At 44.7% G+C, this 15,471-nt stretch overlaps 1 protein-coding gene across 2 annotated transcripts; it reads left to right on the top strand.

Annotated features, from left to right (window-relative positions):
* Positions 1 to 370: 370 nt before the first annotated feature.
* On the top strand, positions 371 to 8,657 carry LOC126984427 (probable pyruvate dehydrogenase E1 component subunit alpha, mitochondrial). Of its 2 annotated transcripts, XM_050838042.1 has the most exons (8): positions 392 to 531; positions 1,421 to 1,477; positions 3,194 to 3,412; positions 4,116 to 4,257; positions 5,235 to 5,440; positions 6,397 to 6,552; positions 6,969 to 7,235; positions 8,102 to 8,657. In XM_050838042.1, the coding sequence occupies exons 1-8, from the start codon at positions 478 to 480 to the stop codon at positions 8,288 to 8,290; spliced, it is 1,290 nt and encodes a 429-aa protein (XP_050693999.1). In that variant the 5' UTR covers positions 392 to 477; the 3' UTR covers positions 8,291 to 8,657. The 2 variants fall into 2 exon arrangements, with proteins under 2 accessions (XP_050693998.1, XP_050693999.1); XM_050838041.1 differs by lacking the exon at positions 1,421 to 1,477 and having other exon boundaries at positions 371 to 531.
* The last annotated feature ends 6,814 nt before the right edge of the window (positions 8,658 to 15,471 follow it).

Below are 15,471 nucleotides of genomic sequence, written 5' to 3'. Positions count from 1 at the left end.
ATTGGGTGACATATATATTTATTTTATGTATATTTGTGTTTAAGGGGTCCAGGAGAAAGTATTAGGGAGCTTAAATCATTTGATTGATTGATTGATAGTTAACGATGACTATTTCCTTCTTTTCTAAGCTAATATTATATAAAAACACCCATTATATACGTTTAATTGCTTATTTTATGTTTGTTTTATGTATTTTTGTATTGGAAAGACCCGGGAAAAAGTATCAGGGATCTTGAACCATTGGAAAGGATGACAATTTCCTTATTTCTAGGCTGATAATGTATAAAAAACACCATTATATACGTTTAATTGCTTAGTATATATTTATTTTATGTATATTTATGTTCAAAAAGTCCCTGGAGAAAGTATTAGGGAGAACTGACCCAATGAAAAAGCCCAAGACAGTACAGCAAGAGCAAGAGCAAGAGGGGCTGTGACATCAAGATCAAGCGCCGGCCGAGAGGGAGGGCGTCCATCATGCTGAACAATATTATCTCCTCCGTGCTGCGGCGGCGGGGCGGGGCAGGCCAGGTGAGGGGGCGCCGGGGCACGGGGCACGCGGGGCAAGGTACGGGGCGGCCTTAAAACAGGTAGATATGGAGCAGGTGGGAGGCCGGGGAGCAGACGACACGGCCACCTTGGGAACCCGACTATCTTTACGATGTCCAACAGCCGTGTCTGGCGAGCCTTGGCGCCTGTACTAACCAGGCGTGCGGCGCGTTGTGCTCCTGCTGCTTCCCGCCGCAGTATTGTCCAGACCCAGGCACAGAATTGTGGTGGTTCTGGACAATATTGGAGTGTTGCCACCCCCGGCGAAGTTAATGCTTACAACATGAAGCTTTTTGGGTCCCTGAACGCTGTGCAGTAACAGATGACTTCCGGAAAATAGAAGGGGTCGAGGGGGCACAGCCCTTCCAATAGGGGGGTCATGGGGTCAAAGCCCCTCCGTTAGGGGGTTATGGGGGGCGAAGCCATTATGGGGTCAACCACTGGATAATATTCAGGAAAGTGTAGCCGCCTCTGACGGCGGCGGTCCAGCCGGTGTTAAGAGAAATACCTCCTTGCAGAAATAAAGTCGCATGTACATGGGGGGGTTAGGAGGTTATGTAAAGCTCGGTTGGAGTAGTTTAAATACGCTCCCCCTCCCAAAACCCTTCATTTCCCACGGGTGTCCAAGTTGAACCTCTGCGAGCTATTTTGCAGCTGCAGCGGTGGGTCCACAAAAGCCATTGAAAAGTCAGTCATTTATTGATTTCTGGATAAAAATACTTTCTCCATGATAAGCAGCAGCATATTTTGTCCAGAAGTAAGCAGCCAACATCTTGAAATTATTAGGGGCTACACTTTCGTGAATATTTCCCAAACCATTACGTGGGGGACTAACACCCTGGTCTCTCCCTTGCTCCGTGTCGCGCCGCAGCTGTGGGGTCACGGGACGGCCGCTCTCATGTGGACTGACTTCTGGGAGCTCTCCATGGTATATGTGGCAGCTTGTGTCCTTGTGTCTGTGTCTCGGTGGTTCTCAAACTTTTTACAATCATGCACCCTTGAAAATAGCTCTTCCCTCCACCTCTCCATTGCTTTTATAATCATAGAGAAAATTCCTTCCCATATGTATTAAATAATAGATAACCCTTTGTAGACTATAAAAAAACCTAATTAAGGCAATAATTTTCCATTTTTTCATAAACTTCTCAACATCAGCCCAGGCCATTAAGATAATAAATATTTCAACGGCAGAAATTCTAACTTCTCCTCCAAGGTTCGTCCCCCCATCCCCCCCTCCCTTCCCCTCCCCTCCCCTAGTTTAAGAACCACTGGTCTGTCTTGTTGATTTGGTCAGTTTTTTTTTCTGTTTCTTTCCTCCTTGTTACCTTTTGCCGTTTCCTGTTCTCTCGCCCCTTTTTTTCACCTCTTGTGGCTGTTTTTATTAGTGGTGATATGGTGTCTGTGTCTGTCTGTCTATCAGCTTTTTCTAATGCCCGGTTGTATAGATTTTTGTTTGTCTCGTTTTTTCTTCTTTTTTCTCTCTCTCTCTCTCTCTCTCTCTTCCTATTTTCTCTCTTCCCTTTCCTCTCATTTTCATTTTATGTCTCATCCATACTTCCTTTGCCTTCTTCTCTTTGCTCCTAATCTTTCTTCATTCCTCTTCTCCTTCCATTCCTTTCTTCCCTTCCCCTCTTCTTCCTTAGTCTTGTTGCTGTCATCCATTCTCCTTCCTTCATCTCCTCTCTTCTCTCTCCTCTGTATTTTGTTCCATCTTCCTCTTCCTTTCCTATTTTGTCATTTCTCTCCTATCTTCTTTCCTTAACCCGTCCCTCTCTAATTTATCCTCATGGCCTCACAGTCCTCCCTCCTCTCTATCCATAAGGTCGTCTCTGTATCCTCAACCTCATCAACTACTTTATTTTTCAGAGTACGTATTTTTATTTTCCCTCCTGCACGCTGATGCCTTGAAAGGGGGACTCGGTACTGATGCACTCTATCGTGGTATCTATACATATTCACACTCTTATATTTTCCAGCTTGCGATATGAGTGTTTGTTGTTTATTTGCGCCATTATGGAGATTATGACTTATTTGCACATATATTTTTAGCTTACGATGTTAGTAGTGGTTATTTTTGGCACCATTATCGAAATTCTGACTTTATTTGCACATATATTTTTAGCTTACGATGTTAGATGTTATTTTTGGCACCATTGTGGAAATTTTGAGTCTACAATTATATTTTTTTTAGCTTAAGATGTGATTGTTTGATGGATTTTAATTTATTTTGATCCATCATTGATATTTTAAGTTTTTATATAAGGTATATAGTTTTTAGACCACAACATCCATTTCAACATCCATTTCTTAATCCACTTCATCCACCACAAACCAGTTACAACATCCATCTCTTAATCCACTTCATCCACCCAATTACAACATCCATCTCTCCCTCCATCTCCTAATCCACTTCATCCACCACAAACCAATTACAACATCCATCTCTTAATCCACTTCATCCACCCAATTACAACATCCATCTCTCCCTCCATCTCCTAATCCACTTCATCCACCCAATTACAACATCCATCTCTCCCTGCATCTCTTAATCCCCTTCATCCACTACCACCCAACACACAAATAAAGTAAAAAAATAAATAAATAAATAAATAAATCCAACATTCACCCGGCACTCACCCGACAGCGAGCCCTGGCACCCTTCATGACAGCCGTGCGGGGGGCCGGGGGAAGCAGCACGACCACCGAGGCATCCTTCGACACCCGCCCCTACAAGCTGCACCGCCTGGATGAGCCGCCGGCCTCAACCACCACCGTCACCCGCGATGAGGCGCTCCTCTATTACCGGCAGATGCAGATAATCCGGCGCCTCGAGTCTGCCGCCAGTAATTTGTATAAGGAGAAGGTGGGTGTTAGGGTGTGTGTGTGTGTGTGTGTGTGTGTGTATATTGATTTTTCTATGTTTGTTTTCTACGATTCTTTTCTTCCTCTTCTTCCTCTTTTTCCTGTACTTCCTTCTTTCCCTCCACTCTCCCTTATCTGGTGTTTCCTCTCCTCCACTCTCCCTTATGTGGTGTTTCCTCTCCTATACTCTCCCTAATGTGGTGTTTCCTTTCCCTCCACTCTCCCTAATGTGATGTTTCCTTTTCCTCCACTCTCCCTTATGTGGTGTTTCCTCTCCTCCACTCTCCCTTATGTGGTGTTTCCTTTCCTTCCTCTCTCCCTTCTCTATCCTTCCCTCCCTGATTCTCCCTCTCCCTCTGTTTTCTCTTCACTTTCTCTCTCCCGCTCTCCCTCCTTACCTCTCTTATTCTTCAAATACTCCTCTTTCCTTCTCTCATCCTTGTCTCCTTTCCTCCCTGATTCTCCCTCTCTCTCCGTTTTTTCCTCACTTTCTCTCTCCATCTCTCCCTCCCTCCTTTCCTTTCCCTCTCTCATTCTTCAATCACTCCTTTCCTCCCTTGTCTTTCTTCTCCTTCTCCTCCTCCTTTTCTTCCCTCTCTCTCATTCTTCAATCTCTCCCTTCTCCCTTTCTCACACAATCAAACATGACCCTATCAACAACCTAACCAGCACGACCTCTGACCCCAATGTGACCCTTTTGACAGGCCATCCGCGGGTTCTGCCACCTCTACAGCGGGCAGGAGGCCATCTGTGTGGGCATCAAAGCAGCTCTGAGGCCCCAAGACTCCGTGATTACAGCCTACCGAGACCATGGATGGGCGTACGTCATGGGCTGTACCGTGACGAGTGAGTGCGGGAATGGGGTCTTGTGGGTGTGATGTAGTGTGTTCAGTGTATTAGTAGAAGTAGTATGTAGTGTTAGTCTACTGGGTGTAATGTAGAGGGTGTGGGTATGGGTGTGTGTGGGTGTGTTAGATGTATGTTTATTTATTTTGATCAGTTATTGATATTTTGACTTTTTACACATAGTTAAATTTAGACCACAACATCCATCTCTTAATCCTCTTCATCCACCATACTTGTTGTGAGACCCGAAAGTGACTGATATATTCTTTAGTATAGCCTGCCTGTCATGTATAATCTGTTAGCACAAGCTTTAACATGGACTTAACTTACTCAAGCATTACCTTATCAGAGCTTAGTCTTGTATAGTGTAGTGGGATGGTGTGTGTGTGTGTGTGTGTGTGTGTGTGTGTGTGTGTGTCGTATAGTTAAGTAAGGAGGGCAAGGCAGAGACACTTCAGTTAAAATACATGAGTTTTATTAATAATCTCAAGTCACTTATTCTTAACAGGTACAAAAAAAAAAAGAAAAAAAAGAAAGAAAAGCCTGCCAGTTCTTGTATATTTCCTTCCTGAAGAACTTGACCTTATCCAACTTACACCCATAACTACGTCATTTTTTATTTATTTATTTATTTATTTATTTATTTATTTACGACAAAGACGGCTCAAGGGCAACAAAAAGAGCGTAGAAAAAAAAAGTCCGCTCCTCACCGCTCCCACGACAGACGAAAGAACAGAGTGGCGAAAAGAGACATCAATTTTGCTAAGGTTTCGGCCGAGGCAATAATAATAATAATAACTAATAACAATAAGAAGAACTAGACTAAGAATACATGACGATGATGACAGTGATGATGATGATGATGAAAAGAAGATTACACTTGATAAATAAATAATAGACAAACAGAAAAAAATATGGGGAATGTTATTTATAAGAGTTACTATCAAGAAAAGAGTAATGAATCGTATTTCCGACAGGCGTGATGGCGGAGTTGACGGGGCGTTCACAGGGCATGGCACGGGGCAAGGGCGGCTCCATGCACATGTACACCAAGAACTTCTACGGCGGAAACGGCATCGTGGGCGCCCAGGTGCCTGTCGGGGCCGGCGTGGCACTGGCGAACAAGTATCTCGGGAACAGTGGCATTAATGTGTCCCTGTATGGCGACGGCGCGGCCAACCAGGTGAGTGATTATGGCGATGGCGTGAGGTGACGTTGAACTGGAAGGAATTTTTTTAGTATTATTTATTGGAATTTTTTTAGTATTATTTATTGTGATTTTTCTTACTGTCTGTCTCTTCCCATTCTTCTTTCTTCTCCTCTCGTACACTCCGTCTTTCCCTCTTAAACACTTCATTACGTTCGCCCCATACGTGTATATACAGTTACGAACAAGGTTTTTAATTGACAAACGGCCCTTTTTAAGCGACGCCTTACCTTCATTCTCTGCGTTTTCCTTTCCTGTGAGGTGGTGTGGAACTGTTTTAGGGAAGGAAGGAATTGTTTTGTTGTTATTTATGGTTATTTTTCCTACTGTCTATCTCTTCCCATTCTTCTTCTCTCTCACAACTCTCTGGTCGGCATTATAAAACACACGCTTCCCACATCACCCATTTCTAAAGGTCAAAGAGTGGGTCAGTCGGGTTCTAGTGAGTGTTTCTTCAGGTTCATGGTACAGAGGAAGGGTCAAACTACCACCAGGGTCATGAAACTACTCCTGGAAATGCCCACAACTCCTTCCTCTCCCATATACTCCCTCTCTCCCTCTCAAACTGTCTCCTTTCCCTCCTCTCTCCTTCCGTATCCTTTTCTCGCACCCTTTCTATCCTATCACTCATTTTCACTCCCTATCCTTCCTAACCATCCCTTCCTCCTATTCCTCTCATTCCCTATCCTTCCAAACCATCCTTCCTTCCTCCTATGATCCTATCCCTCTCATTCTCACTCCCCAATCTTTCCTTCCTTCCCTACCATCTTTTCCTCATCCTATCCCTCTCATTCTCACTCCCCATCCTTCAAAACCATCCTTCCCTCCTTCTATCCCTCTCAGTCACTCCTTACCCTCCTCCTCCTCCCTCCCTTTCATTCCCATCCTTCTCCCTCTCTCTCCGCCACCTCTAACCACCACCATCTCCGCAGGGTCAGCTGTTCGAGGCCTACAACATGGCCAAGCTCATGAACCTGCCGAGCGTCTTCATCTGCGAGAACAACGGCTATGGCATGGGCACCAGTGTCGACCGCGCCTCGGCCTCTGTGGACTACTACACGCGTGGAGATTACGTCCCGGGAATATGGGTGAGGGCCGTGTGTGTGTGTGTGTGTGTGTGTGTGTGTGTGTGTGTAAGATTAGTGGTGGGGTTTGTTGGGGGTTGTGTGTGAGAGAGAGAGAGAGAGAATTGTGTGTGTGTGTGTGTGTGTGTACAGTTGTGTAGTGGACATGGGAAGTGTGTGAGAGTGATGTGATTGCTGTGTACCATTCTCATCCTCACTAACAACCTCAAAATGCAACCCTTATATTAGCAATTTAGCAACCTCTCAACCCATAGCTTGACGAATTACTGTGTACCCTAACAAACTTTTTATTTATTTATTTTATTTACAGCAAAGGAGATCGCCCTAGGGCAACACAAAGAGTGCAGGGGAAAAAAAAAAAAGCCCGCTACTCACTGCTCTCTACTAACGATATTTATTAACAATCTCCTAACACACAGATCGACGGGATGGACATTCTCAGCGTCCGCGAGGCACTCCGCTACTGCGTCGAGTACTGCACCACCGGGGGGCCATCGGGGCAGGGCAGGGGGCCATTGGTGCTGGAGGTGGCCACTTACAGGTACCACGGCCACTCCATGTCGGACCCGGGGACTTCCTACAGGACCAGAGACGAGATTCAGGAAGTGCGGCAGACCAGGGACCCGATTATGCTGTTCAAGGAGAGGATTGTCGGAGCGGATCTTGTGACGGCTGAGGAGCTGAAGGTGTGTGTGTGTGTGTGTGTGTGTGTGTGTGTATATTTACCCGTCTCCGTATCTGTATTTGTCAAACTTTTCCTTAAATTTGTCCTTATGTGTGTGTGTGTGTGTGTGTGTGTGTGTGTGTGTTATGTGGTGAGATAGACAGAGAGTAGAAAAAGAGAGACAGCGAGTTGTTATGCATGCTCTCTCTCTCTCTCTCTCTCTCTCTCTCTCTCTCTCTCCTCACAGGACCCCACAGGATGTCACCCCCACAGTATGTATACAACCCCCACAGACACATAAAGGACCCCCCCCCCATCTCTCTCATCCCCTTCCCTCCCTCTCTCCACACACTTTTCCTGTCTCTCTCCCTACAGAAAATCAACATTCTCTTCCTGTTTTCTCTCCTTCCCTCCCTTCTCTACACAATCCTCCCTTCCCTCCCTTCCTTCTCTACACAATCCTCCCTCCTCTCCCTCCCCTTCCTTCTCTACACAATCCTCTCCCTTCCCTTCCCTCCCTTCCTTCTCTACACAATCCTCCCTCCTCTCCCTCCCTTCCTTCTCTATGCAATCCTCCTCTCCCTCCCTTCCTTCTCTACACAATCCTCCCTCCTCTCCCTTCCCTTCCCTCCCTTCCTTCTCTACACAATCCTCCCTCCTCTCCCTTCCCTTCCCTCCCTTCCTTCTCTACACAATCCTCTGCCTCCCCTTCCTTCTCTACACAATCCTCCCTCCTCTCCCTCCCTTCCTTTTCTACACAATCCTCCCTCCTCTCCCTCCCCTTCCTTCTCTACACAATCCTCTCCCTCCCCTTCCCTCCCTTCCTTCTCTACACAATCCTCCCTCCTCTCCCTCCCTGACCTCACTTACCTCTCTCTCCCTCCACAGAAAATCGACACAGAGGTGAGGAAGGAAGTGGATGAGTCTGTGAAGGTGGCCAAGACCGACAAGGAGATCCCGGTGCAGGAGCTCGCGGCGGACGTCTACCTCAACCCTCTCGAGACTACCATCCGTGGGTGCACGCCCTTCGACCCCTACACCCACCAGCGCATCAGCAAGGTCATCAATCAGCACTAGGGGTCGTGGGGTCGTCTTGAGGGGTCAGGGATGTCGTTCCGGTGATGCATGTATGGGATGGAAAAGAACGGATTATTGTTGATTTTATTTTTTGTTTATAATCGAAATCTTTATGAATATTGAATCCACAATTAAAAAACGGAATTGACCTTGTAGTTTGGGTTTCCACGGCACTTTAGAAGGAGGGAAAAGGGTCGGGCGAGATTATTAGTGTTAGTATTTGTTGATGAAAGAATTCTGAACAGCAAAAACACTAGATAATAAAAAATAATGAGGGAGAGAGGAAGATGGAGTTAGCTGAGAAGAACGGAAGGAGAGGGAGAGAAGGGAAGAACTAGTTTAGAAAAAGAATGAAAGGAGAAGGAGAGGTAGAGGAGGAAATGAACTTAGCTGAAAAGAAGGATGAAAGGAGAGGCAGAGGAGGAGGATGGATTTAGCTGAGAAGAAGGGAAGGAGAGGGAGAGAAGGGAATAACTAGCTTAGAAGAATGATTGGAGGAGGAGAGAAAGAAGGAGAGGTAGAGGAGGAGGAGGATGAACTGGCCAAAGAGAAAAATGAAAGAAGGAAATGTAGAGGAGGAGAAAGAACTTATATATGAGAAGAAGGGAAGGAGAGGGAGAGAAGGGAATAACTAGCTTAGAAGAAGAATGAAAGGAGGAGAGAAGGAGGAGGAACTGGACAAAGAGAAAAATGAATGTAGGAGAGAAAGAGGGAGGAGGAGGAGGAGGAGAGAGAGAGAGAGAGGTCAAATTGATTCCTATATATCGATGTACAGCTTGGGATAAAATCTATACTTCAAGAGAAAAAATATTGTTCTGTTTAAATTATGTCGATGGAACTTAAAAAAATGACATGTATGAAATTTTTTGTACGCTTAGTGAGAAAAAATCATGTTCTGTTTAAATTATACACCAATGGAACTAAAATGGATATATGAATGTTTGGAAATTGAAAACTGCTGTATGGAAAATGACTTCTTGACACACACACACACACACACACACACACACACACACACACTAAGTTTAGAAGAAAGGGAAGGAGAGGAAGAGAGGGAGATGAACAACACACACACACACACACACACACACACACACTAAGTTTAGAAGAAAGGAAAGAGAGAGGGAGAGAGAAGGAGAGGAAGAGAGGGAGATGAACAAGAGAAAACACACACACACACACACACACACACACACACACACACACACACACACACACAGTAGCTATCATCCTTATCTTTGGTGATGCTGTAAGTCTCGCCGGGAGGTACTCAGGATAGGATTCGACCTGCATGGAGGGACCCCGGGCTTGGCATCATAGAGTGGGCGAAGCGACGCACCCCCAGCGCATGCCCCCATTGACTGAACCTGTAAATAAAAGAAACTGTATTACTTAACATGTCTAAGCTATCAAAGAGAGCACACTAGCTGTTTCCTGGTGACATTTTAAGCGACTCGGAACTTTATTTTATTTATTTTATCTTATGGTTTTGTAAATAATCACGGCAATGTCCTCGGTGTAAATTGTTCTTAAATAAAAATAAATTACACTATATTGAGGTATTTCATTGTGTATTTATTTCCTATTCTTGTCCCTGTGCTGTCCAACTTTCTAATGCAAGAGTCAGCCAGCATCACTTCCCTCATCTGTGTGTGTGTGTGTGTGTATTTACCTAGTTGTGTGTGTGTGTGTGCGTATTTACATAGTTGTGTGTGCGTGCGTGTGTCACCTGGCTGATTCATCCAAATGGCATGAATGACACACACACACACACACATATATGCACACACACACACACAATCAGCATTCTCTCTCTCTCTCTCTCTCTCTCTCTCTCTCTCTCTCTCTCTCTCTCACTTCCTCTTTAATCCTTTTTCTTTCTCTCTCTTTAACATGAAAACAACAATTGAAGTTATTTAAGGAAAAGTTGATTTCCTAAAAGCTGTATTATGACTCTCTCTCTCTCTCTCTCTCTCTCTCTCTCTCTCTCTCTCTCTCTCAGCTCACAAGGGAAAGATCTAATGGGCAGTTTGGGGGAGAGAGAGAGAGAAAGAGAGAGATTATGGTCTTTCTCTTGTTAGTGTCTCTTAGTCCTCCTCCTCCTCCATCATCTCCTCCTCCTCTTCAGCCCCTTAGCCGCGGTGACCTTATATAAATCAGTATCACAGAAATGACCTTTATTTTCTCTATTTCGACTGATGATGATGATGATTTCACTCTTCTTCTTCTTCTCTATTCTCCTCTTCTTCCTTTTGTTTTTGTTCTTGTTCTTCTTTTTGCGTTTCTTTCTTTATCTTCTTCCTTTCCATCTTGTTCTTCTTCTTCGTCTCATTCTTCTTCTTTTTCTTCTTTGTTTTCTTCTTCGTCTCATATTAATTCTTCTTCTTTTTCTTCTTTGTTTTCTTTTTCTAGCTTCTACTACTACTACTACTACTACTACTACTACTACTACTACTACTACTACTACTACTACCACCTCCAGCGCATGCAGCAGCCATACAAGTACGAACATGTTTTAAGACCAAACTCTCAACGTTTTTCTTTTGTTTTATTGTCGAGCGAAACTTGGGCTGGACAAGTTTGCGGTTTTCTTGCAGCAAAAAACCCGCGACTGAGAAAACCGCGACTCGACTTTTCTTTCCCGTATCACTTTTCACCGCAGCTTAAGAGGTCAGAGGTCAGGAGGTCAAGGTTAGTATAATTGGTGCGGGAAAATGGTTTGGGATTGCGTTTAGGATAGGTAGGCGGGCAGGCTCCACCCCCTCCCCCGCTACGGACGATCTGATTGGTGGAGGCGTGGTTAGGCTCCTCCCACTTCTAGAATCTCTCGTATTTGATTGGTGATTGGTTACTTTTTAGTTAAAGTGTGTCCGTGTGTGTGTGTGTTAAGTTTTGGGAGGGCTAGTACGTGTTTTTTTTGTTTTGTTGTTGTTGTAGTAGTAGTAGTAGTAGTAGTAGTAGTAGTAGTAGTAGTAGTAGTAGTAGTAGTAGAATGATGCAATAACACCAGCACTTACTAACAGACATGCAAACGTGGGGATATATTCATAGTACTCTCTCCCTCTCTCTCTCTCTCCCCGTGGCCCCCCTGTCTATAAATAACTGCCTCGATGCGCCTTGGCAGAACGTGTTGTCTCAGGCCGCGGCACACACACACACACACACACACACACACACACACTTCATCCTATTCCTATTCTCTCTTTCCCATTTCTTTCTTTCTTTCTTTCTTTCTTTCTTTCTTCCTGTAAAGTTCTCATAAGCTAAATATCCCTTCTTTCTTTTCCCTTCCTTCCTTCCTTCCTTCCTTTCTACCTTCCTTGCTTTCTTCCTTCCTTCCTTTCTATCTTCCTTCCCTTCCAACCTTCCTTTCTTCCTTCCTTCCTTCCTTTCTATCTTCCTTTCCTTCCAACCTTCCTTCCTTTCCACCTTCCTTGCTTGCTTTCTTCCTTCCTTCCTTCCTTTCTATCTTCCTTCCCTTCCAACCTTCCTTTCTTCCTTCCTTTCTTCCTTTCTACCATCATCTTTCTCAAGTCTCGAAATAATAACAGTTAATTAAGCAATTCCTTCTGTTTGTCATCCCACGGCGGTACTGACAGCTTCAAGATTTATTAGAGTACCGGGCAAAAGAACGATAGAGAAGCAGAAATCGCATAATCAGATCGCGCGTGTGGTGAGGCAATGAGTCCAAGATTCGCTGGGTAGTAACAATCGCACAGTCAGAGAGGTCTATTATACGACAAATGCTTCAAGATTCGCGGTAAATGAATGATGATACAGCAACGTACATTCACACAATCACAGACGTCTATAATGTGACAATGGCTTCAAGATTCGCGGTGAACGGATGACCGGACAGCAACAATCGCATAATCGCAGAGGTTTATCATGCGACAACTGTTTCAAGATTCGCGGTAGATGGGACAGTAACAATCGCACAATCGGAGAGGTTTATAATGTGACAAGTGTTTCAAGATTCGCGGTAAACGGTTGACTGGACAGCAACAATCGCACAATCGCAGAGGTTTACCATGCGACAACTGTTTCAAGATTCGCGGTAGATGGGACAGCAACAATCGCACAATCGGAGAGGTCTATAATACGACAACTGTTTCTAGATTCGCGGTTAACGGACGATAAGAAATACAACAATCACACAATCGCAGAGGCCAGTCACGCAGCCGTACAATCATACGAGACCAGATATGCGCCTGCCATGCAGTCTTCGCGGGGCATGATCGAGCCGCGCATAACCTGAAGTCACGTGAGATTAGGGATAAGAGAGCGCGCGTTGAAACAAAGAACGGCGCGTCGGGAGGGAATTCAAATTAAGTGACTGATTAGCGACTGATTAGCGAGTGTGTGTGTGTGTGTGTGTGTGTGTGTGTGTGTGTATGACGCAACCCTGCCCGGCGCTTGCATCACGGCACGAACATAAAAAAGAGAGAGAGAGATGACAGGCCAAGCAGATGCTTGGATTCTTTTTAGGAGCAGTGAGTAGCGGGCTTTTTTTTATTAATGTTTACTTTTTTTTGTGCCCTTGAACTGTCTCTGCTGTAAAAAAAAAAAAAAAAAAAAAAGTATTAATAGACCAACATCAACAACAACAACAGTAAAGACAAGGACAACAACAAGTGGAGTATAAAAATGATCTGTCTGGATGATTAGAAGATATAATTGAGAAGACCCGAGACGATTTTTTTTGTTTTTTTCTTAAGTGCTTGTTTTGATTTCTTTATCGAAGTGAGATATATTGAAGATCCTCCTCCTTCACCTCCTTCTTCTTAATCTTAATTCTTCTTCTTCTTCTTCTTTTTCTCCTCTTGTTCTTCTCTTCCTTGATCTACTTTTTCTTCTTCCTCCTCCTCCTCCTCCTCCTCCTTAATCTTCTTCTTCTTCTTAATTCTTCTTCTTCTTTTTCTCCTCTTGTTCTTCTTGTTCTTCTCTTCCTTGATCTACTTTTTCTTCTTCCTCCTCCTCCTCCTCCTTAATCTTCTTCTTCTTCTTCTTCTTCTTTAGCTTCTCTTCATTCTTATTTATATTATTCATGGTTTTCTTTTCTTCCTCCCTTCTTCAGTCTCTTCCCTCCTCCTCCTCCTCCTCCTCCCACGCTTCCTCCTCCTCCTTCTTCTTCTTCTTCTCCTTCTCGTTCTTTTCTTTCTTATTCCTCCTCTTCTCCTCCTCCTCCTCCTCCCCCTCCTTCTTACCATCAGACGCTCCAGGCAGGGCAGTTTTACCAAGAACTCACAATATATCTCCCTGGTGCAATATCCTCTCCCTTCAAGGTCTGCGGGGTGACTAACACGCCCTGACCCTCCCTGACTTAATTAGAATCCAAACTCATCCTCATCGTGACGCTCCTTAATGGTGAATGGCTATATATGCAGTGCTGCCAACCTTACCGAAGCACTCCATAATTAGACAGCTCCCTCCTTTTCATATTAACTCTTTCCAAAGGTCATTAAGGAGAGTAATCGCTTTCTAATGAGTGTTTTTTCAGGTTCATGGTACAGAGGAAGGGTTAAACTTCCACCAGGGTCATAAGACTACCTCTGGAAATGCCCCAAACTCCTATGAAAGCCTTGTCAAATATGTGCTTTTTATAGGTTCACGGTACAGAGGAAGGGTTAAACTACCACCAGGGTCATAAAACTATCCCTGGAAATGCCACAAACTCCTATGAAAGTCTTGCCAAATATGTGCTTTTTATAGGTTCACGGTACAGAGGAAGGGTTAAACTACCACCAGGGTCATAAGACTACTATTGGAAAGCCCCACAACTCCTACGAAAGCCTTGTCAAATATGTGCTCTTTAGGTTCGTGGTACAGAGGAAGGGTCAAACTACCGCCAGGGTCATAAAACTACCAGTGGAAAGCCCCACAACTCCCACGAAAGCCTTGTCAAATATGTGCTCTTTAGGTTCGTGGTACAGAGGAAGGGTCAAACTACCGCCAGGGTCATAAAACTACCATTGGAAAGCCCCACAACTCCTACGAAGGCCTTGTCATACAGGTGTGTGCTTGGACAACGAAATACTTGAGGATGACCTTTGATCTTTGGGTTAGGTAAGATAAAGAAGCTTGTCCCGCGCCGCGCAGCATCCCGTCCAGACAGGTACTATCACCGCCTCGTCATCCTTATCGACACAATGAAGATAAGAATGGAATGACGACACACACACACACACACACACACACACACACACACACACTTAGAAACGGACCTTAAGACACATAGACTGACACAGTTACGCGATAAGAAAGATTACGGTCTGGTTATTAAACGTTTGAGTAGAGATCGCGGAAGTGGAATATCGCTAAAGCCGGGTATCGCGAAAGTGGAATATCGCTAAAGCCGGGTATCGCGAAAGTGGAATATCGCGAAAGTGGAATATTGCAAAAGTGGAATATCGCTAAAGCCGGGTATCGCGAAAGTGGAATATCGCGAAAGTGGAGTATTGCAAAAGTGGAATATCGCGAAAGCCGAGTATCGCTAAAGTGGAATATCGCGAAAGCCGAGTATATCAAAAGTGGAATATCGCGAAAGCCGAGTATCGCAAAAGTGGAATATCGCGAAAGCCGAGTGTCGCAAAAGTGGAGTATCGCAGAAGTGGAGTATCGCAAAAGTGGAATATCGCGAAAGTGGAGTTCCGTAAGGCGAGGATCCGAATGTGTCCCGCGGAATGAATTAAATAACCTACAGAGTAACACAGGTACGCGATAAGGAAGCTCTGGGTCCAGTTAAACGCTATTGTCGACATCGCGAAAGCCGGGTAACGCGGCGCGGGGTTCCGTAAGACGAGGAATATGTCCCGCGTCAAGAAAATGAATACAGAGTGACATGGATACGCGATAAAGAAGATTAGGGTCCAGTTAACCGCTATTGTCGAGATCGCGATAGTCGGGTAACGCGGCGGGAGTTCCGTATACGAGCTAGGATCCGAGTGCGTCACGCGGAATGAAATACAGAACACTTTTGCACGCTTTTCACATTATCCATTTCTAAAGGTTAAAGAGGGGATCAAGCGGGTTCTAAAGAGTGTTTTTTTAGGTTCACGGTACAGAGGAAGGGTCACACTACCACCAGGGTCATAAAACTACTCCTGGAAATGACCCAAACTCCTACGAAAGCCTTGTCAAATGTGTGTTTCTTAGCTTCACGGTACAGAGGAAGGGTCACA

Source organism: Eriocheir sinensis, chromosome 57 (assembly GCF_024679095.1).
Source record: "Eriocheir sinensis breed Jianghai 21 chromosome 57, ASM2467909v1, whole genome shotgun sequence".
Taxonomy (NCBI): domain Eukaryota; kingdom Metazoa; phylum Arthropoda; class Malacostraca; order Decapoda; family Varunidae; genus Eriocheir; species Eriocheir sinensis.
Note: the sequence above shows the minus strand (reverse complement) of the source record. Positions and strands in the feature narration are given on the sequence as shown.

Bases quoted from the DNA above. Each gene is read 5' to 3' on its own strand.
- LOC126984427 (XM_050838042.1), top strand. From the start codon at position 478: ATGCTGAACAATATTATCTCCTCCGTGCTGCGGCGGCGGGGCGGGGCA. The intron at 1,478-3,193 runs GTATATGTGGCA...CTCACCCGACAG, and splicing joins ACTTCTGGGAGCTCTCCATG to CGAGCCCTGGCACCCTTCAT. The intron at 3,413-4,115 runs GTGGGTGTTAGG...CCCTTTTGACAG, and splicing joins GTAATTTGTATAAGGAGAAG to GCCATCCGCGGGTTCTGCCA.